A 22,511-nucleotide genomic window follows, 5' to 3' on the forward strand; every position below is an offset into this window, starting at 1 on the left:
CCAATTTTGAGTTCCTTATTTGGAGAGTTGTGTGCTCTTAGGAAAGTGTTCTTGTTTGTGAAAATACGTGCTGGAATGTTTAAGGGTAACGAGATCTCTTGTATGTAGTTGCTTTCAAAGGGTTAAGCAAAAGGCTAATGATAGTGAGTAAACATTATATATTATACATAATATCAGGTTTATTTATTATATACCATTACATGCAAGAAAGAAAGGAAAAGAAATAAACAAATGCAGTAACATATTAACAATGGAGGGGTCTGTGTGAAGGTAAAAGAATCCTTTGTATTTCTGGATACTTTTGTGTAAATTTGAAATTATTCAGAGATAAATTGTTTTTAAAATAAATTGCTTTTTACAAGCAAGAAAAAAATAAACCCTAAACGTCACCTTAGAGGCAAAAGTCAGTAATGAACACAGAGGAAGAGCCAGAGTATATAGAGTGAATGAACCCTTAGGTGGCTCCTTTTTTATGTTCTATGTACATAATAAGAAAATCAGCACAATATCTTCCCAATCTACAGCACTTCAAGGTTCAGGGCCTTATGTTTATCATTAAGCAATACCACCATTCACAGTTTGTCAACAATTTATCTTAACCAGCCCTCATGAGTAGGTACAGAGCTAGGCTGCAGGGATTATAAAAGTATAAGATGTGGTCCCTGACCCCAAGGAACCTGATTGTAGGGGAGAAACTGAATATATGTAAATGATAGTCTTCAACAATGCTCAGGTTTAATGTTGAAGAAATAAAATAGTTGATGCTGACAAGCTTCACTAAAGGAAAGGATCACTAGTGAGTAGGGTGGTCAGGGAATCATCCGTCTTCCGAGCTCTAATAGGCTTTATCCAGCCTGGCTGGCCTTCAGTGTAACCTGACATGTCTTCTCTAATGGTGCCTACCTCTACTAAAATACTTGCAGAAATGGTGATTCATGTTTTCCTGAGGCAGCCCATTTCCCTGTTGAAAAGATCAAATTGTTGGAAAGTTCTCTCTTACACAGAGCCAGAATATACCTCTTTGTACCTTGTACTTTAGGGCAACAGAAAATAAGTTTAGTTCATCTTCTGCCTATAAAGCCTTCACATATTTGAAGACTACTCTCATATCTCCTCTAATTTCTCTTTCTGTTTCAAACATTTTGTTATTTTAGCTGTTATAGATTTATTAGGTGCTTCACTACCCTACGTGCACTAATCTGCCAAGGAAGCCAAAGGCTGTTCCTAGCAAGCTGTGGTCTCATTAATGCAAAATACAACGGAACTTTTACCTTTCTAAGATGGAATACCACACGCTATTTGTGCAACTTAAGATCACATTCGCTTTTTTTTTTTTTGGCAGCTTCACAGACCCTGTTGACACTGAAATGTTCTAGTCTTTTTTACATGAGCTGCCAATCCAGTCTTCCTCCAGCCTGTACTTTTGTAGCTGATTTTTTTAAGGGTAACCTTTTGCCTTTATCCCTATTACATTTCATCCTAAATGAAAAGAATTGGTCCAGCTTGAAATCACTGTGAATTTGGACTTTCATCTCATGTTTAGGGTATTCCTTTTAGATGTGTGTTTTGTGCAGAATTGATAAATATAGTTCATCAGACACAGGTTTTATTTTTATTCCAAAGATGAGACCAACTAAGAGTGCACTTCATCCCTAGGATGCTACCTCCAGATTTATCGTGAAAATTAACCAACCATCTTTGTTGTAGCATTTAACTATTAAAAATAGCTCTCTAGCCCTTCACCCTGTGTCATTTGAGGGGAGCTGTCAGCTTTGACTACCTCATGGTTTTGAAGAATCCCATGTTTAAAATTCCATCTATAAAAATGAATTTAAAAAAGACACAACCTAACTAAAAGGCATCATCAAAACCATTTAGTGAAGAAATTCACTAACAAAAGGAAGAATGAAGAGGAATAAAACACACATTAAGTACTTTCCTGGTAGTCACCAAGTGAATATCTTGGCACTGTGAATGAAAGTATTTATCAACTGAAATGAAGGAAGGGTTGGTATTGTATAGGGGAAGCAAAATCAAAACAGAATTCTTACCCTGTGGACTCACAGGTACTTGTTTTTACAAATAATAAAAGCCCTGGATCAGAAAGCTTTTCCATCAACAATGAAAGTCTGAATATAATATGACTTGGATAATAAGTGTTGTAATTTATGCATCTAACTGTTGACCTAAACATTAACAGAATTGAACATAATTGTCTCTCTCATGGTTGTCATGCTCTTTAGAACAAAGCACTTAGTTTACATTCTGTCCTCTATTATAGAAAACAATGTAGAACATATATATTATTTTATTTTATTTTATTTTATTTTATTTTATTTTATTTTATTTTATTTTATTTTAGGGGGGTTAAACACTTGGTAAATATACACATTTCAAACATCATTCTTCTGGAGTTCTGAATTTATCATTCTCTGCAGGTTGAACCAAGAGCAAGCAGCAAAGTTTAGGTGTGTTGTTGGTCATGTTTATTGTTGGTATTTAATTATATCCAAATCCAGACATCAATTCACATCTTGAGTCCTAATTGCCTTTGAGAGTTCTATGCACAGAACAATAGCTGGAATGACTCTTCAGAACAGAAGTCGTAAATATAGGTTCTTCCTCATCTTGATGAATTAAAACCCAAGGAGGGGAGACAGTTTTGTTTTGAAGAAGCCATCTGTTTATTTGTGTACAGCGTTTGTATTCAGATTTAAGGAAATTAATCAAGTGAAAAGCATCAGAATTCACAACATAGAAAGCAAGAGTACTGAACAAGCGTACAATTTCAGAAAACCAACTAGATAATGAGGTTTCAACCTCTTTAGTTTAATTTTCTCTAGTCCCAAGGAGACCTCTCTGGTGTGTATATACTGCATGGCTTGCTTTGCATTGATTCTTGCTGCTCGAGGGCTCAGAACATGAATCGGTGACAAGTGTTAAGTTAATGAATTAGCAGCTGTCAGCCCAGACTGTACCAGCATAATCCTTGATTTAGGGAACTTTTCTAGTCCTTGGTTAACCGGCCACTGAGTTCACTGATAATAAAATCTGTCCCCAATCCATACATGTGCATAAAGGGATGAGCACTTCTTCAGCCAACAAATGTCAATTAAAAGTGCGAGCCAGAATTGCATATGACTCTAGGCTTTGGAACATGTGCCAACTCCTTGTTGCTCACCCAGAAGTTGTCAGAAGTAGGGAGCGAAGACATTTTTATGGTCTTGAGCCTGGACATTTGACTCTGCTCTCAGAAGTCTGGTGTGTAAGCTTAGAGCTGGAGCCAGCATTTTAGGCATAAAGTCATTGCTGTTTTTTATACTTTGTTAAGGTAGTAACTTCATTACTCTTGCAGTAAAGCCCTCTGAAACTGTCTTCACCCCACATCCCTCTCGGAATTTCTTCTGCATTTAATTCAATTCACTATTGAATTAAGCAAGAGTACAAATTGCTGTATTATGCCCTTAGACTTGTTCTCTAGATGATTCGCGAATGGATATCATGTTTTCAGCTAAATGAAAGGAGGCAGCTTAGCACAGTAGATAGTTCCTTAACGGCTATTAGGCATTGGTTTCCCTCATCCATTAAGTAGAGATGATAATAGTACCTATTTCTTAAGAATAAATGAAATAATCCATGTAAAGTGTTAATACAGTGTCTGGAATGTAAGTGGCTCACTTCATTATTATGAATGCTTTTATTCCCTCATTCTTTTTTATATCTCTTTTGGTACCAAGACATGGTTATACATACAATACACACTACACAATTGGTGGATGATAAATCAACAAATGAATGCAGGTTCATTAAGATAAGAACCTAAATTGTGAAATCAGTAGACAGCTAGTTAGAGGAAAATTAGGCAAAAGCTTGCCGAATAAAAACCATACACACCTATGATTTTAACCAGGAATCATTCATTCCAGTTTCCATTTTATAGATGAGGAAAATTTAAATTTAAAACTGAGAATTATTCTAAGATGTTTTGCTCTCAGTTCGTTCCCTCATTTAAAAATCTCAATCTGTATTTATAGCTGCAGGTCAGTTAATCAATAGAGCAAATGTTGATTATGTAACTTGTAAAGCCTCAGATTTTAAAATAAAGGATTTTACCTCCCATTACCTCTTATCTGACAATGCCTGTTTGTACCTGCTCATTTCGTGGACATCACTCATACAGCAATGAACGAAAACACACCAATCCATTTATGATCTTGTCCTATGTTTGGAAAACAGCAAAAGGATATCTTAACCTGAGATAATAATCTGTTTATGGACACAGACTTTCCTTTTCTAATGACTTGAGATGTTTGCTTTCCATGGTTGGATAAGAAGAGGGCAGAAAAACTCTTTTAAATACTCTCTTTAAAGAAGTTTAGTATGTGTTGTTAGAAAGTAAGGCCCATCAAACGTGTTCTATGAGATATCATTTCAAAATTTCCAGCTGAGATTTTAGTTGGGGAGGTACACTTAATTAATATTTATATACCCCACAGCCTGAAATACAATCCTGGGAGTATTGAAGGGTATTAATATTTTTTCATTGTTTTGTTTGCTTTTGATTTGTCTTCTTTTTTAAAAAAATTTTTTTTCATGTGTATTTATTTTTGAGAGAGAGAGAGAGAGTGCGAGTGGGGAAGGGGCAGAAAGAGAGAGGGAGACACAGAGTCTGAAGCAGGCTCCAGGCTCTGAGCTGTCAGCACAGAGCCCAACACGAGGCTCAAATCCACAGGCCATGAGATCATGACCAGAGCAGAAGTTGAATGCTTAACCAACAGCCATCAAGGCGCTCCTGATTTGTCTTCTTTATTATGGTTTGTTTGGTTGATTTTGTCTGATTTGGTTGAGAGCGGAGAAATTTCTGGAATATGGCTGAATTCAGAATTTCATTCTTTAGGTACTTATGTGAGCTTTACGTTTAATTCAAGTTGCTTTCCACCATTGTACTCTCTGACAACATTTATGAAATAATGTTCCAGTGGAAAAATAAAAGATCATTGGCATGTGAATGTAGTATTGGGGTTTATAAACTGTCTCAGCTACACAAGCCCATTTCATTTTCAATTAAAATCATAATGTAAAGGGTAAATTTAGAAGTGAATTTTTTCTTATTTTAAAGATGTAATCTACATATACAAATATATATAATTTTGTCAATGAGTTCATTACAGAATTTTTATATTACATTTATAATAAAAGTTGCTAAAATGTCTTAGTTTCAAATAGACTGAGACTATAAACTTAATAGTACATGATGCAGATTATAAAAATATGTGGATAAAGAAATAAACCTATATCATAGTAAGCAGAGGAAAAAAGATAAATCATATGTGTATCGTGTTTACAATAATGCAAAACAACTAAAAAACTATAAATCAAGAAGACAGAGGAAAATTATATCAAAATGAAAATAGAGGTTTTATCTGGACAGTAAAATAGTAAGTAGGATTTGTTTGGTTTGGTTTTGTTGGTCCCTTCTTTTAACTTTCTTGAATTTCCTAAATTTCCCATACTAAGCATTTATCACTTTTATAATAGGGAGAAAAAAAGCCAAACTTGAAATTAACATGGCTTTTCCCTGTTTGTACTCAACTGAATTACTGCTTTCTAGTGACACTGGGGAGATATGAAAACCTTTTTAAAGAAGCAATTTCTGAGCAGGACTGCCAGAAGTAGGCCCTTCTGTGAGTGTCTTCTGAGATCTAACCTCAGTGCTCCCCAGCTGAGTTTTGTTGCTCTGTGAAGGTTCTCATAATGAGTGTTTTCATCTTTTCATATTAAAAATGACCTCCTGGCCTGAGTCTCAGCTTCCCAGATGACTGAGGTTTGCTGGTCACAGCCTAAGAAAAAATAAAGCAAAACTACTTAGTGTTTTATCCTGCTCTTGGATCCTGCATTTTATTTCCACACAAGCTCTCAGGCTTTGTTGTTTGTTTGCCTTTGTTTTCACCCTCCAGATCCAACAAGGGTGATGGTCCCCCCTTCCAGTATGGATGTCACTGTTGGAGAAAGTATTGTTCTGCCATGCCAGGTAACACATGATCACTCGCTGGACATCGTCTTTACTTGGTCATTTAATGGACACCTGATAGACTTTGACAAAGATGGGGACCACTTTGAGAGAGTCGGGGGGGTAAGTATTAATATCAGACTATCTACGGGAAATTCAGTATGCAACTGAACTTCTCAAAAGTGACTCAACTTGTTTAGACTAACATGAAAAGAAATGTATGGTTATTCTGTGATCATTTTGTTCAAGCACCTTATTTTAAGAAATTCTTGGTTAATTCCTGCTCCTTTTTGCCTGATCAACATGGCTCCACTTACTTAGTGGAGCCTATATGGCAGTCCTCGTAACCCTCACAGCAATGCTATAGGCTAGTTATTCCATGCTATGTATGAACGAGCAAACTGAAGCTCAGGGGAATTGTATGGCTTGCCTTGACCTCAGAGCCCTAAATTGCAGAACTCAGCTTTAAACTTCAAAACCCAGGCTCTGTGCCCCATACAGTACCATATATCATGGCACCTGGTTAAGAAAAATATCTTAAGAATACTTTACTCATGTGTTTTTAGGCAGCTGATTAAACTCCCCTTGGAGCCACATCATTGCGACATTAGGGCTCTGTTTCTTGAATCTGAAAGTCTGATCAGAGTATTTATTATCCAGGTAATTTTGAATTCAAATGTTTGAATTTTCAAAAGCCTTACTTTCCATAAAAATACATACTACCATTGAACACATGCCAAGATGAGGTTAAATCTGGAAACAATTTGTATTTATCACACTTGTTCTCAAAAAATTTTGGGGGGGCCTACCACAGTCCTACATGCTCACTAGTAATGAAGATTCACTCTGACTGCCATTCTTATGGAGGGTCCAACCATAAAGCAGTGGAAAATAAGAATGAAGCTATGATCTGAAAAGCCTTCCCCAGCCCCTGCCATAGGAATCCAATGTGCCCGCTTCATTTTGCCTCACCTCCCTAAGTGGGCTAGTTTATAAAATTATCCAGGTGATAGGTTGAGGATCTGCTTTCCACTCAACCATATACATTACTACTCATGTTAATTACTTGACTTACATTCTTGCTGCCTTTTCAAATGATGTCTCTCACAGAACACCAAGAGTTATTTGAGCATTTTGTCAATTTTCCCAGATATCATATACAACTGGTACTATTTTGGATATGTAGGAGAGAAGTTAGTTTATTCTATCTGTGGATGCCTTGGGTCATTAGGGATTCCCTCTTGGAACCCTGGTTGAGAAAGGCTGTATGAAATTGCCAATATTAAGCATTATGGACTTCTTTGATATGATGCAGCTTGGAAACCAAGTGAGAAAAATATTAATTTCACAAGGGCATTGAAGATATTAAATACCTTCGGGTCTAGAAAAGTTCATAGCCCAATGCCTACCACAAAAGAAGTATTTGATACATTTAAATAGTTGTACTAATTGAAGGAAGAGTAATATTGATGTTAATAACAGGAAACTATAAATTGAGAAAACTTTTCATAGATTAAGCAGAATATTCATTTTCATACTAAGACCAATGTCTTGGGCAGGAGAGATGCTAAAAATATTATCTCCCAGAACGGCACAGGCACCAACCAATTAGAACAGCTGCCTGACTCATTGAAATAAATGCCCTGCCAGTCAGACACATGAGGACTTTATGCTGGACTGGCTGTTGATCGGCCAGGGCTGAGGCACAGGTGGAGACACCCCTAATGGAGTCAAGCTCTAATGACCACCTTCCGTAGAGAGCTCTATCTGTGGAATCACTCTCGTTAGCCTTTCCTATGGGAAATGCTTGTCTGTTCTGTGAAACTCTGCTAACACCAATCAGTTATTGCTAATAAGTGCAAGATTCAGGACAGCACTACAAATTGTGAGAAATAAGTATATTAGCTACCAGCATCGTTCATGTCTGTAGAGGTAGGACTTGTCAATAGAAAAGGTAAGGAAGCAATTCTGAAGTCAAGCCATTTTGCAGTTTCTGCTTCCTGGGTCAGCATAGTGGAAGTTATGCTTGGGAGAGCCAGCCTATAGCAGTTTTTAGAAAAGCTGTTATTCCATTGTCCTTTGACAGCCTCCAAGTGCTCTGTCAGAAACAGAACAGACCACAGCAGGGGAAAATAACCTGGTGCTGTTTTGTTCATTGTGGTGGGAACATGAATGTAGATCTCAGTGAACTGTTTGATCTGGATGACTTCAAAGGAAAAGAGAAAGTTATTGTGGTCTCCTTGTGTGAGACTCTTTCCTCAATCCTGACTTTATTTTTTGTCTTTGTTTCAGTTTTACTTTAAAAACACAACTCTGGTCAAAATCTGTAAACAAAGACAGCACATTCTGTTAATACTTTGTTGTACTCTGAAATTTCCAGGCTATAGCTAGTCTCCTCGGCCCTGAAACCCTTGGTGAATAAAATGGATTATTGGCACAGTGTATACATTTCCTTAAAACAAATACAGCTTTCTGCCTTCCCTGCACGTGCCCCCTCGTGAGGCATATTTTCTGTTGAAACCTATACTCAAGAGTCCTAACACACGAATGTCTTGGGTAAAGAAGTACCAATAATGGTGACGATGATGGCTTCTGTTTGCAAAGTGCCTGCTGATTTATCAAGCACTTTCATGTATATAGGCTCTTTAAACCTCACAGAAAACCTGTGAGATAGGGTAACAATTATTATCCTATTTTACTGAGCAATTATAAAACTTGATTAGTAAATACAATCTGAATGAGAACCCAAGTGTTAAAAATGAAACAGATTTCAGGTAAAAAAAAAATCACAGCTCTTCTTGAATTAGATTTAATACCTTTGACATGATCGCTCATGGTCATCAGTAATACCAATTTGCACTCTGTGCTTCACAGTTTTTAGGATTTCACGTACATGTACGGTCTCGTTTGATTCTCACAACCTCACCCAGCAGGCCTAGTCAGTGAGCTAATACCCAGAGACTTTCATGAAATCACAGCCCAAGATAGCTGAGGACCAACCATCAACTTTCCCTTCACTGAATGCTTGAGCCTCTCTTCTCAACCTATTTACAACTATTGGCAGTTCCAGGTCTTCCATTGTCCTGGGTAAATTTGGGATGTGTTGCTCTAAAACAAAGGGAATTAAGTACACCTTATTTAGAATGAGAATAAGGTCTTTCTGGATGGTAGAGTGGCCTGACCTTACTGGTTCACATCCCAGCTGTGCCATTTACTACCTAGGTGACCTTAGGCAAGTCATAGAACCTCTTTGTGCTTGAGTTTCTTCATCTGTAAAGTAAGGATAACAAGAGCACTGACCTCGTAGAACATGTGAGTATTCAGCTTTAATATATGGTTCCCATATTCTAATACTATTAAGCATTATCCAACATTATTGTCATTTGGAAGAACAGCAACAGGGCCAAAATAACCTATGTTATCTTGTTATCCATTGGGAGGTTAGAAGTAAGCATAGCTTCCTGAATCCGGCCTGTAGAGAGCACTTATACGCAAGCCACCTGTTCTCCAAGCTTTTGAATAACCACCCTCCAAGGTGTAGCCATGTTCTTTGGTTAAAATGCCACCTTTGCGATAACCTGCGGAGACATCTTGTCATATTTATTAAAAGTACCATGCTGGTGGATGAGTAGAAATATTTCTGTGGCACACAGACATCCATACTAGGATGTAATCAGTCCTATTCATCTGCTAATCAAACTTGCATTTGGCATTTGAAAAACAAATTAGCAGCATTCCACACTAGGTGATGCTAGATTTCCTTAGAGAGTCTGGTCCTCATAATCTTTTAATTCAAATCTGGGAGCAATCAAAATGCTGGCTATGAGACAGAGTTGTGCAGTAAAATGCAGATGCCTCCAAATGTGGGCTTGCCTCCCCTTTCTAAATATAGAGTTCCAAAGTATTGGAATGCCAGTGAAGGCTTCAGGCTCAGCGCATATCTGAAGCAACCCACAGGACTAAATCGAGAGCCACCGTAAGTAGTTTAAGTGCTTCCAACATGGGTGCAAACTGCTCCAAAGACCCAGAGAAGCCACATACCTGAGGTCTTGTCTAAGGTGTGTCCTGAAAATGTTGGCGTTTTTATCTCTCAAGCAGGCTCACATATTCTTAATAGGCTATGGCTTGCATCACTAATGTTTTCATCAGCCAGTGTAAAATAAATCCATTAGTCACAGTGTCCTTCATGTGATAATGATATTTAGAGCTCATTAAAAAGTAATTGTAGCCACTTTCCCCTACTTTATCAGCAGGATTCAGCTGGTGATTTGATGATCCGAAACATCCAGCTGAAGCATGCTGGGAAATACGTCTGCATGGTCCAAACAAGTGTAGACAGGCTGTCTGCTGCTGCAGACCTGATTGTCAGAGGTATGTGGAATTCTGATTTCTGTTCTTGAAACGCTTTTATGATATCTACCGCTGCACAGATTTCTAAAAACCTCACCACTTGAGAATTATGGAAGAAAGTCAGGTAGAAGCTGAACATTGTAAACAGTGGTTAACAGCCTACAGAAGTTCTGTGCAGATCTCTTTTTCATAGGGGTATCACCAGAAACTGCAGAGCAAATCCGGTTACTCCATACTGAAAATAACTCCTGTGAGTGCCCCGAGTGCCCTGATTTATGGCTGTTGGAGTTGATATGACCTTCTAGAATAATTTTGGATTAACAAAAGCAAATAGTTTAAAGAAGGATCAAACTGTGCCTTTTGATGTTTCATATGGGCTAAGCCAAATTAGTGATTTAGGGCACTGATATAACAGTGGCTTCAGAAAAATCACCACATTTTCTCAGTTCCCTTTTTTCCCTAAAGTTAATAGTTCTATACAGTTCTTAAAATATGCCTTTAGAGGAACTGCCCAGGATGTAGTAAATAAGCTGGAGGCTGATGACAAATGACAAAATGACATTTGTGAGATTTTCTTGAGCACTATCAGCATGGCCTAAGTTCAACCTAATGGCTACACAGGCCCTGCCTGAGCCCCAAGAAACCAGTTTATAAAGGAACAGAAGTAAATGGAGTTTTAAGAAATATTTTTTTAAGTTTATATATTTTGAGAGAGAGAGAGTGCGCGCACGTGTGCGCATAGAGGAGAGGCAGAGACAGAGGGATAGAGAGAATCCCAAGCAGGTTCTGTGCTGTCAGCACAGAGCCCGACATAGGGCTCCATCCCACAAACTGTGAGATCATGACCTGAGCTGAAATCAAGAATCAGACGTTCAACCAACGAACCACCTAAGTGCCCCAGAAATATTTTTATATTGAAATTAAAATCTTTGGGAAGCAGGATACGTACCAGAATCAAACCGATGCATGCACAAGGCTTTTCTAAAGTATTAAAAGTGCCTTTTGATGTTTCATCTGGGCTAAGTCAAATTAGTGATTTAGGGCACTGATATAACAGTGGCTTCAGAAAAAGTATTGAAAGTAAAGCCAAATCAGAACATCAAAATAATCTCTTGTCTAGCACCTCCTTCATCTGAACCCTAACTATTGGTGTTTAGGAATCTCTAGCCAGCAGAGTTTTGAGTGCAAGCATACAAAACTCCAGGGGAAATTAGTTGTGGAGGCAGGGTGAATCCGAGTGCAGGGTGAACAAGGTATTGTGGGAAGCAACTGAAGTGTTGCTGTGCCCCCTAGGCATAACCTGAGTAGGGGAGATGTGTGGGAGTTAGCTACTTAAACTCATTGTCAAGAGAGGTTAAAGAAAAATAGCTTTTCCATCCTGTCTGCTTTAGTTCCTCTTTAAATTGCCTACAAAAACCTTTCTGTAGGTAATGGTACAGATAAGAGTCAGATAAGAGAAAAAAAACTTGCAACCTGGGTTGAGCTGCCCATTGAATAACTTATAGAAACGTGTTTATTTCCACTTTAAAATACATGAGAGCTGGTTTGCTCTACCCCTGGGGACAAAAGAATTCTGTTGCTGAAAATTTATCCTCTATTTAATTAGGATAATGTTCAGATCAGCAGTTTAAACGCCAATAAATTAGACTAATAAATATTTAAATCAGTAATACTTGAAGTTCTTAAATGATATTGTATACTTCATTTCACAGAAAATAACATTAAATACCAAGAGGAATTTGCAAACTCAGTCTAAAAGAAAATCTAGTCTAATCAGTTAATAAGGCCAATAAATTAATATGCCATTTTAAACCATAATCTTTCCTTTTATTTCCTTTAGCTCTGCTCTTGCAGCTTTTCTGCATATTACAGAAAGGATGCAGAAATGCATTCCACTGCCCTGTAAGAGATTTGTGTATCTGAAACTGGTAGAGCTTTGAGTGTCGGCTCCAGCTTCCTTGATTCTCGGATACCTGCTTTATTTAGTCTGTCGCACTAAGACAGGTGGAAAGGCCATTCATCACTGGGAGAGCATCAGAATCACTGTTCTCACACCAACATTCCCTCTTCTGTTGCCTGTGACAGAAACATCTGTGGGCCCCTGGCCATGTGAACATTTTGTTCAGAGGATAAACATTTGCTCATTTTGTCATTTTGAAAGAGTGACCCAACTTCCCCAAGACAAAGTTGGTAAACATTCTTTGAGGTCATGTCTCCACACTGGTCAGGAGCACACAGCGTCAACAAAGCTGAAAGTACCATCTCATCTCCAATGGCCAAGTTCATACACCCTTTCATTTCCTTTATTTGGTTGACAGCAATGGGCTCAGATAATTCCTATCAATTTAATTTATTGAGGAGTTTGGAGGGGAACACTTTTATACTTGTGTACTTTGATTTTAAAGGCCCTGAAAAGAGCACCCATTGAAATGGGGGTGGGGCATAGATCTAGGATAAGAAAGCTAGTGGGAAACAAGATGGTACTGTCTTCTGGACTTTATCTGGTTAAGACTAAAGTTTGCCTCCGCTCTATCCAGGTGGCATTAGACTGACATGTTCAAATGTCACCATGGAAAATTAATCAGTTTCAGCATACAGATTTCCAGACCTTTCATTCAGGAGTAGGAGGGAGAAGCTAAATTTAGTCTCACCTGTAGGTCTATAAAAATGATTTTTAAAAAAGGAAAGAGAAAGTTAGGACATCATAGGAAGGGTACAAGAGTGAATCTCAGAACAAAGTCTTACTTCAGGAAATTACACTGAACTTTTCAGCACTCTGCTAGACGTCTCTTTCTTCCCTGCCTGGTGACCTGGCCCAGTCATATTTAGCAGTACACTTGACTGCTCTATGGGGCTGAGCAAAGCCCTCCTAGGAATATCTCCTTAATCCCTCCTTAGGGACATGAAATTTGTCATCCTGTCTCCCTCACAATCACCTTCCTTCCTGAGGTGGTCAATTGTGCCTTGCCACAGATACATTTAACTGCCTACTAAGAGCTTTTCTGTTGGAATCTAGGACAGCTCCGGGTCTTTGCTTGGGCCGTGTTGATATTTTGTGTTTGCCTACTGCTTTCCATCCCTCTACTTATTTATGATTTCCAAGCCTTCGTTTAAAACTGATTTCCTCTTGCCTCCATGGTTTAAGTACATGGGCAGAAACAATGAACATCAGGAAGATAAGAGGAAAAATAGAGGTATGACTTATGGAAACTGCAAATGAGAGAGAGTCTTTAGATTCCAGCCCCGTCCTGAAGTTCCAATGAAAAAGCCACAGTCTGGTGACTCTTTTGAGCACTGGTCATTTTCACAGCAGCTCCCTTGCATACAAGCGTGTGTTTGCATATGATGCGGGACAGGAGCGGGGTTAGTAATTACAGTGCAGCAGGAATGGGAATGTAGGAGCAGCGCTGCGACCACCAACATTCTAAAGCCCTCTCTGCTCACATCCGCAGCCTCAGTGGTAGAAATGACCATTTCCAAAATACTCTTATCTTCATTTATCACTACTCTATCCCCAGATAACACTGCCTGGCCCATAACAGAAACCTGTAAACATATGATAGATGAATTAAGGAATTTGGACTTCTGTGGTATCCCAGTATTCTCTCCTAGCATTTGGAACAGATACTCTATTTTAATTCTTTGTTTACCTATTTTTTTTTATTATGCAGTGAGCCCCTAGAAAGAAGGGGCCGTGTCAGTGCGCCTGGGTGACTCAGTGGGTTAAACATCTGACTCTTGGTTTCAGCTCCAGTCATGATCTCACATTTCATGGATTCAAGCCCCACATTAGGCTTTGTGCTGACAGTGCAGAGCCTGCTTGGGATTCTCTGTCTCCCTCTCTCTGCCCCTTCCCCCCATGTGTCTCTCTCTCTCTCTCCCTCCCTCAAAATAAATAAACTTAAAAAAAAATGAAAGAAAGAAAGAAGGAGCCATGTCTCATTCATCTCTGTAGTTTCAGAGCCAGAAGAATTCTGGACACCCAAAGAGGTATTCAAAAGGGAACTTACAAGTGATAAATCTGTGAGTGGGTGAACAAATGGTTGAATGGATCAGCTCTGCATTCAATTAAGCATTCATTTGCTTGGACATTTGAACGCACTGCTCCCTTCTAAGGGTCTTGCTCTTTCACAGGTCCCCCAGGACCCCCAGAGGCTGTGACCATAGATGAAATTACAGATACCACTGCTCAGCTCTCCTGGAGGCCTGGGCCTGACAACCACAGCCCCATCACCATGTATGTCATTCAAGCCAGGACTCCGTTCTCCGTAGGCTGGCAAGCAGTCAATACAGGTACCATATTGGATGCCTGGTGCTGGTCTTTCACAGGGGCTTCTGAAACTCAGCATAATGGACAAAGCACTGTGGCAGAAACCAAGGGCCACCTAGGTTCTCATTCAGACACAACTACAAATGTTTCCTAGACCTCATCTAATGCTACTATCATTCATTTAATGTTTTTCTTTATATCAGCTCTTTGTTTGTTTTTTAACTTATCCTAAGCAACAATGTCTATCACATGATAGATCTGTATGTTGGTTTTATTTTTTCTTAACATACATAATAAAATACATTAGTTGTAAAAATAAAATGCATCAATCTGCTTATTACCTAAAATTATCTGTGTACTATTAATGATATACTTTGAGAAGCAGTGGATTATGCTAGTCTACATAGCCTTTGTAAAAGTTTATATAGTGTTCTCAAAAAAAACAATAACTAAAGACTGCCTGGAGCCCCTTGACTTGCTGCCCATTTTTATTTAGATGGCTAAATTTGGGCATAAAGAGGTATGAGATTTTGTTATATTAAAAAGTATGTCTGTGATGCCCTTAGATGTTGCGGGCTACACACGTACTACACTGCCTGGCTCAGCATGTGCCTACCCTACACCGGCAGGTGCAGATAACCCATTGAACCCCACTCATGACGGGGATCAGGGATTGCAATTATTCCCCATGAACAAGGAATTCCCAGTAAGCACAGGTCATAAACTTCTGTTGATTAAGCCCCTGCCCATTGTACACATCGCCTGTCACTACTACATATTGGATGGTTCAGCGAGCCCCTCAGATCTGCCCTGCCAGGTAGGCCCATGGCCCTGGCGGAGCAGAGCCCTGAGAAGATTGTCAAACTTGAAAAATAAAGGAATGTGAGTTGACCATACCTTCTCTGCCCCCCCCCCCCAAATTGACTCTTTTTGTTATTTTATCTAGGTTTCATTTGAGGAAAAATGGACAAACAAGTAGTTTTTGCAAGCAAGATACACACTCTTCTAGTTCCTAAGAGTTGGCTGTGTGACCTTAATGTCTTGAGGTAGAAATACATGGAGTGATAGGCCTGGTTTTCTGCAATTCAGATGAATCCTATTGATTTTCACAACCTCTTTTTTTTTTTTTTTTTTTTACTTCAGCTTATCCAACCTCAGAAATGGGTTTGTGTGTTTCCAGCTCATTGATTTTCTTCTGAATCTCAAAAGTGCTTAGGAAGGAAAGATACACAAAAATCTTAAAGTTAGGGGATCATTCTAGCCCTGACTCTGCTAATCAGCACATGTCTATACAACTATGCATCTTCCTCTTCTGTTAAATGGGCATGATAAGATTTGGTTATGACCCAAAAGAGAAATGATTGTGAAACTTTTTTAAAAATAGGAAGTGCTACAGAAATATAATGAAAGAAAAGAGGAGGATGAAGCTGCCGCTGCTGATGATAGTGATGGTAAAAAAAAAAAAAAAACAAAAAAACACTAGAATTTGTTGAACCCTTGCTATGTGCTACATGATATGCTCTGCTAAGTGCTTTTCTTGGATTTTCTCAACAGCATTGTGAATAGATATTGTTATTAGCCTCATCGTATGATAGGGAAACCAAAGCATGGAAAGGTTAAGCGACTTGCCCAAGGTCATTGGGCTACTAAGTGTCGATTCAGGTTTAGAATCCAGATGATCTGACTCCAGAGCCCCACTTTTTACCTTTGTAAGCTAGGACTCTGTAATTGTGGTATAAGGAGGCTGGCAGCCACCGAATCCCAGTGACCAGTGTGATGGCCTCAGCTTTGCCACAGGGAACCTCCCTTTGAATCTTCTGGGCCACATGGGAAATCTTTATTTATTTTTTTTTGTTTTATTTTTTTAAGTAAATTCTGTACCCATGGTGGGGCTTGAACTCATGACCCCGGAGATCAAGAGTCGCATGCTCTAGTGATTGAGCCAGCCAGGTACCCCTCACGTGGGACATCTTTATGATAACCAGTTTAAAATTCAAAAAGTTGTTCAGTGAGCACGGAGGCAATGTCCAGAGCTTCATGGCTTATGGTGTCAAAACAGTGGGCCATGTCCTCTTGGGAAGGAGCCCTTCTCCAAATACTAGTAGGTGAATATTGTCAAATTCTCCCTCTCTGACTTCTTTTTTGTGTGCTTCGTGGCCATTCCTTTTGTGGTTACAGATTCCTTCATGAGATAGGTTAGTACAGTTCACCGTCAGCAATATTACAGAATTGTAATATTGTAGATTCATTATTATGTTAAGTTATAGAGCTTGGAACACACGGACAAAGGAGCAAATCCAGCGCAATCTTGAATGAGTAACAATCTTTATAAGGCGCATTTTCCTCATCTGTATAAATAAACACAGCAATTTTACTTTACTCATAGAATGATTGTAGAAATTGAACAGTGTGCCCAATACTATACGGTAAATGCTGAAAAACGTGTCAGGTAACAACAGTCATGATTACAGTCAAGCACTTTTGTGCCTTGAATACTGTAATGTTATCTGCTGGTGTCTCATTTGAACTTGTTAGTTTAGTATAGAGAGTTCTGGGATGACTTCCTCGTAACAGCTGCTGTACAACTAGTCTCAGACCACCTACAATGCCCTGCACACAGTAACAGTAATCATGACGGGTGGAAGTTCCTATCTGCTTAACATGGAATCCTGTAAAGTATCTCCACCTTTTGATGTCTTTCAGTGCCAGAACTTATTGATGGGAAGACATTCACAGCGGCTGTCGTGGGTTTGAACCCTTGGGTCGAGTATGAATTCCGCACTGTTGCGGCCAATGTGATTGGGATCGGGGAACCCAGCCGGCCCTCGGAGAAGCGGAGGACAGAAGAGGCTCGTGAGTAGTATCCAGGACATGGAGAGTCTGTGCTAGTGGCTATTATTCCTTAGGAAAAGGCTTTGAATTCTTCCTGCTCTTCAGCCCTAATGAGGCTCTGTATTAGCACCCCCTTCCCTTGAATGTTCATAATGATCAGAAACCAGACCCGCAGATGCTCATTTTATTGAGTTCAAGAGATAAGTTCTCACTCATTCCTGGGTCTCCTTGTACAGGGAGAGACACTCTGTGCTTAGTTCTTCCAAACACCACCTCTTCCTTCAATGGTTCGTTTGTCACCAAGATTCTTCAACCAGGATTTACTTTTTTAAGGCACACCCCACATTTCAAATGAATTCAACACACAGAAATCACTCGTCACAAGGAATAAGTTCTTCAGAAATATTTAGTAAGATTTTTTTCTTAGAGTATAAACCATTCCCAGAAGCTAAGATTCAGAACATCCTGCTCACTCATACGAGGCCAGTATGTATGTGTAGTATGACCTTCTGTAAGCACAGCTTAGAATGAGCACAGGGAGGGAATGACATGAATTCATCTGCATCGGTTGTACATTTCCTTCTCTCATGTAATGTGGGAGGCTTAGGTGTGGGTCTTTGTAGAGTCCCCAGCTGTGATAACGCCAAATGTTTGTTGAAAGAATAATAGCAAGGTCCTTAAGCAGATGGGAAGTCTGACCCTACTCTTGGACAAAACTCCATCTAGACCTATTTCATTGGCTTTAACCAAGGGAGCACACCCAGACACCAATGGGGTCTTTTGTTTCCCTGATGATAATGTAGCTAATCCCCATGCTTTCTTCCCCCCCACCCCTCCAAAACTGTAATTTAATTAATTCCTCTCAGCAATCCTGGGGAGGAAGCTAGCCTAATTTCCCCTCTTTTACAGAGAAAACTGGGGATCAAAGAGGTTAAGCACAGTGAGCCAGGGGTCAACCTATGTCCACCACTTCCTTCAGCACCCAGCTCAAAACTCACCTTCCTCCGAGAAGCCATTAGCCCAACCCTACTCTGAGCAGCCTGCTACTTCAGAACGCCACTGCACTTCTCCATTCTCTCTGCACCGTGTTGTTCTTTATTGTCACCATTCCTCTGTATGTTCTGCATGTGCGCTGTACCTCAACTAGATTGTAAGCTCTGCACGGGCAGAGTGTGTATTGTCTGTCTTTTGTGTATCACCACATGGTTAATAAATGCCTATCCAAGCACTAGAACCAGAACCTCTGTCCTTTCCTCCTACCACTGAAGCTTGGCCTCTAGGGACGGAGCTGAACAATTGGTCAGACATGTCACATAACATGCATACCTTGTTGAATGGGAAACAGGTAACTAATGGCAATTTCCATGGTACGTTTCACTTCTTTAAGCTGATGCTTTGGGCCACTTGACCACACTGTTTCTGATCTCAAAAGACAAAGATATATGTTTATCAGAGTATTTGCTTAAAGTGAGTCACTTCTGTCAGGCAACCTTCTTTCCTCTCATTTGCTTTTAACACCAGATATGACTTGTTTTTTTGTCTTCTGCACAGTCCCCGAAGTCACCCCAGCTAACGTCAGTGGTGGCGGAGGCAGCAAATCTGAACTGGTTATAACCTGGGAGGTAAATGAATCATGGAACAAAAGGAGTATACATTAGCCTAGCTATTTTTTTTCTCTATGTTAAACAAATAGAAGAAATTTTCTCTTCTCTTGTTAAGAGCTGAAATTTACTTGAGTGCAAACACCCCCTCTCACGTAGCTGATTGCCAGCAAGAAAAGGTGGCGCTTGCCCATCAATTGTTGAGTTAAGTTTTAATTTGATTTAACACAGAAAAAACAGTCATGAAATGGAAGACCACACAAGAAAAAAAAAATGTGTGTGTGTGTGTATACACACACACACACACACACACACACACACACACACATATATGAAAGCTCGTTCAAAGAAAACCAGTTTTCCTTTCTTCCTGAACTGATGCATGGCCAATTTATTTAAAATGTCTGCCAGCAATAGATTCAGTGTACCAGCACAATTTCCTGGCAATTGGCTTTGCTTCTGGAGTCCTCTTTTATAAGGTGGTTTTTAAACAACTTGGAGGTAGGTTAGTCACCAATTTATTAAAAATTGATTTTGAGAAATGAGATTGGAGTTTTAGAAAGGGTTCTTAATGTTTTTGGAAGATTCTAGACATTACCCCCAAAGTTAAAAATCTTGCATTTAACCAAAGCCCCAGCAGTGAAAGAAATTACCCCCTCCAGCCTCACTCCTCATTTCTGAGGGGAAATAGCTTTCTTGAACCAAGACGGTCTTCTTCAATGAAGTCTTTTGCCTGTTTGGCCCTGGAGGAAGATTCTTATTGGATGGTATATGTTGGAATGTCGGTTTCTAGATCAACTGTCCAGTGACTTTCATTTGCAAGAACTTCAGAGCTGGATCTCCCCCATCAAGAAGCCAGGCTCTCCACTGCAAATTCTCACTGGGTTTTTTGTTTGTTTATTTGTTTGTTTGCCTGTTTAACCTACTTCGATACCTCATCCATACTGATGGCAAGCCCCAAGCCTAATACTCTTGACAAAACCCAAAGTAAGATAGGTGGGGAAGAATGTATGTATAAGATTGTGGGAGGTAGGGTAAAATAAAACAATTGTAGCATTTGAATCGAACTGCTGTGATTTCTGAAGGCTGCCTCCCTTCTTTCCCAGACGGTCCCTGAGGAATTACAGAATGGTAGAGGCTTTGGCTATGTGGTGGCCTTCCGGCCCTATGGCAAAATGATCTGGATGCTGACAGTGCTGGCATCAGCCGATGCCTCCAGATACGTGTTCAGGAATGAGAGTGTGCGCCCCTTCTCTCCCTTTGAGGTTAAAGTGGGCGTCTTCAACAATAAGGGAGAAGGCCCCTTCAGTCCCACCACAGTGGTATATTCTGCAGAAGAAGGTATGGCTTATGCTGCCTATATATTTGTTATTTGTTCAGTTCTGAGATGCTGCTGATTTTAGGACTGAAGTGTTGACAGGCTCTCCTGAATCTTAGTCAAGTCATTTGGCTTCCCTTTGTTCTTTTGCTCTTATTTTCATAATCCAGTGACTAGGACTCTCACCTATGACAAATGCTGATTAAGAAGGATGTGTATTATGGGTCACCTGGATGGTTCAGTTGGTTAAGCATCTTACTCTTGATTTTGACTCAGGTCATGATTTCATGGTTCATGAGTTTGAGCCCTGCATCGGGCTCCATGTTGACAGTGTGGAGTCTGCTTGGGATTCTCTGTCTCCCTCTCTCTCTGCCTCTCCACTGTTCTTTCTCTATCTCTCTCTCAAAATAAATAACATTTAAAAAAGGAGATGTTTAAATAAGGGTGTGTATTAAAGGATTTGCTAGCTATGAAAACTTGGTGCTTGAACTTAAGGAGTCCTGGGTTGCTTCCCTTCCAGCTACCCCCAAATTTAGAAATCAAAGACTTTGTCTTTACCATTTCTGTCACAACTACCTTCTAGTTGTTAATCATAGCTCTTCTATAAAATGAGTGTTAGTGTCCTCATCACTAAAGGCTGTAATATAACTATGGATTATTTGCTCCTTGGAATTTTACTTAAAGTTTTTTAACTTTTTTTTTTTTTCTTTTTGAGAGACAGAGACAGAGCATGAGCAGGGGAGGGGCAGAGAGAGATGGAGAATCCAAAGCAGATTCCAGGCTCTGAGCTGTCAGCACAGAGCCCGACACCGGTCTTGAACTCCCTAACCATGAGATCATGACCTGAGCTGAAGTCAGCACTTAACTGACTGAGCCAACCAGGCGCCTCAGTTTGCTCCTTATAATGCCAGTATCTAGAAGCTGTTCTGATGCAGTTGATAAAGTAATCACTTTTTCCACACTCATCTGCAGAACCCACCAAACCACCAGCCAGCATCTTTGCCAGAAGTCTGTCTGCAACAGACATTGAAGTTTTCTGGGCCTCCCCCATGGAGAAGAATAGAGGACGGATACAAGGCTATGAGGTAAGCAAGAGATATGTGCGTTGGGTCGGGAAAGATGCACCCCTCAGTGAGAACTTCAACATACACTCTATTGGGAAAAAGACTCAGATTCCCATTTAGAGGGATTTGTTAAGGCTTCTAGCAGATATTTATTGAACCACTGACATTCTACACTGAAAGCACCCTTTTCCTGCTACACTCCAGAAATCTTTTTCAAAATAGATGCAGATCTAAGAATTTACAAGAAGAATGGAGAAATGAGCTTTGACTTTTGATACACCCAGTATCCACTTGGACTCAAAACAAATGTGGGGGAAAGGTGAGAAATAGCCAACAATGGTTGTGCCCACTTTCTATCTCACTATGAAGCTGAGAACGGAAAGGGAGCCCTTCATACTGCCCACGAGTGCTCGGGGCGTACAAAGCCATTGGCTCTGAAAGCTCTACTTATGAGTTGGTAGGAAAACATCAACTCCATCATCAGAATCTGCATTTTAAAGATCAGATGAGGCGCCTGGGTGTCTCAGTGGTTTAAGCATCCTACTTCAGCTCAGGTCATGATCTCGTGGTTCACGAGTTTGAGCCCCACATCCGTCTCTGTACTGACAGCTCAGAACCTGGAGCCTGCTTTGGATTCTGTGTCTTCCTCTCTCTCTGTGCTTGTCCCCTGCTTGTGCTCTGTCTCTCTCTCTCAAAAATAAATAAACATTTAAAAAATTTAAAGACAAAATAAAAAGCTGCTACCATTGGAAATATCTCTAATAGGTATGATTCCCACAGTCTTCCTTTTTATTTTCTCAGGTTAAATACTGGAGACATGATGACAAGGAAGAAAATGCTAGAAAAATACGAACAATTGGAAATCAGACATCAACAAAAATCACCAATTTAAAAGGCAGCGCGCTGTATCATTTAGCTGTCAAGGCATATAATACTGCAGGGACAGGCCCGTCCAGCGCAACAGTCAATGTGACAACCAGAAAGCCACGTAAGAACATTCTTGTTCAGAAATATTTTAGGGATTTCATCAGACATATCCCAAGTTCATTCCCCATCCCCACCTCCC

The 22,511-nt window shown here is 39.8% G+C and overlaps 1 protein-coding gene across 9 annotated transcripts in view; it reads left to right on the forward strand.

Moving 5' to 3' along the window:
- Positions 1-22,511, forward strand: part of CNTN4 (contactin 4) — an 893,585-nt gene that overhangs the window by 859,882 nt on the left and 11,192 nt on the right. For 8 of the 9 annotated variants that reach the window (XM_042929999.1, XM_042929997.1, XM_042929996.1 and 5 more), the window contains 8 exons: positions 5,958-6,133; positions 10,261-10,381; positions 14,495-14,653; positions 17,334-17,483; positions 19,014-19,084; positions 20,170-20,404; positions 21,354-21,466; positions 22,247-22,433. In XM_042929999.1, coding sequence (XP_042785933.1) covers positions 5,958-6,133; positions 10,261-10,381; positions 14,495-14,653; positions 17,334-17,483; positions 19,014-19,084; positions 20,170-20,404; positions 21,354-21,466; positions 22,247-22,433 — 1,212 coding nt within the window. The remainder of the gene's footprint in view (positions 1-5,957; positions 6,134-10,260; positions 10,382-14,494; positions 14,654-17,333; positions 17,484-19,013; positions 19,085-20,169; positions 20,405-21,353; positions 21,467-22,246; positions 22,434-22,511) is intronic. The other variant, XM_042930003.1, reaches the window with a different exon arrangement.

This window comes from Panthera leo, chromosome A2 (assembly GCF_018350215.1).
Source record: "Panthera leo isolate Ple1 chromosome A2, P.leo_Ple1_pat1.1, whole genome shotgun sequence".
Classification (NCBI taxonomy): domain Eukaryota; kingdom Metazoa; phylum Chordata; class Mammalia; order Carnivora; family Felidae; genus Panthera; species Panthera leo.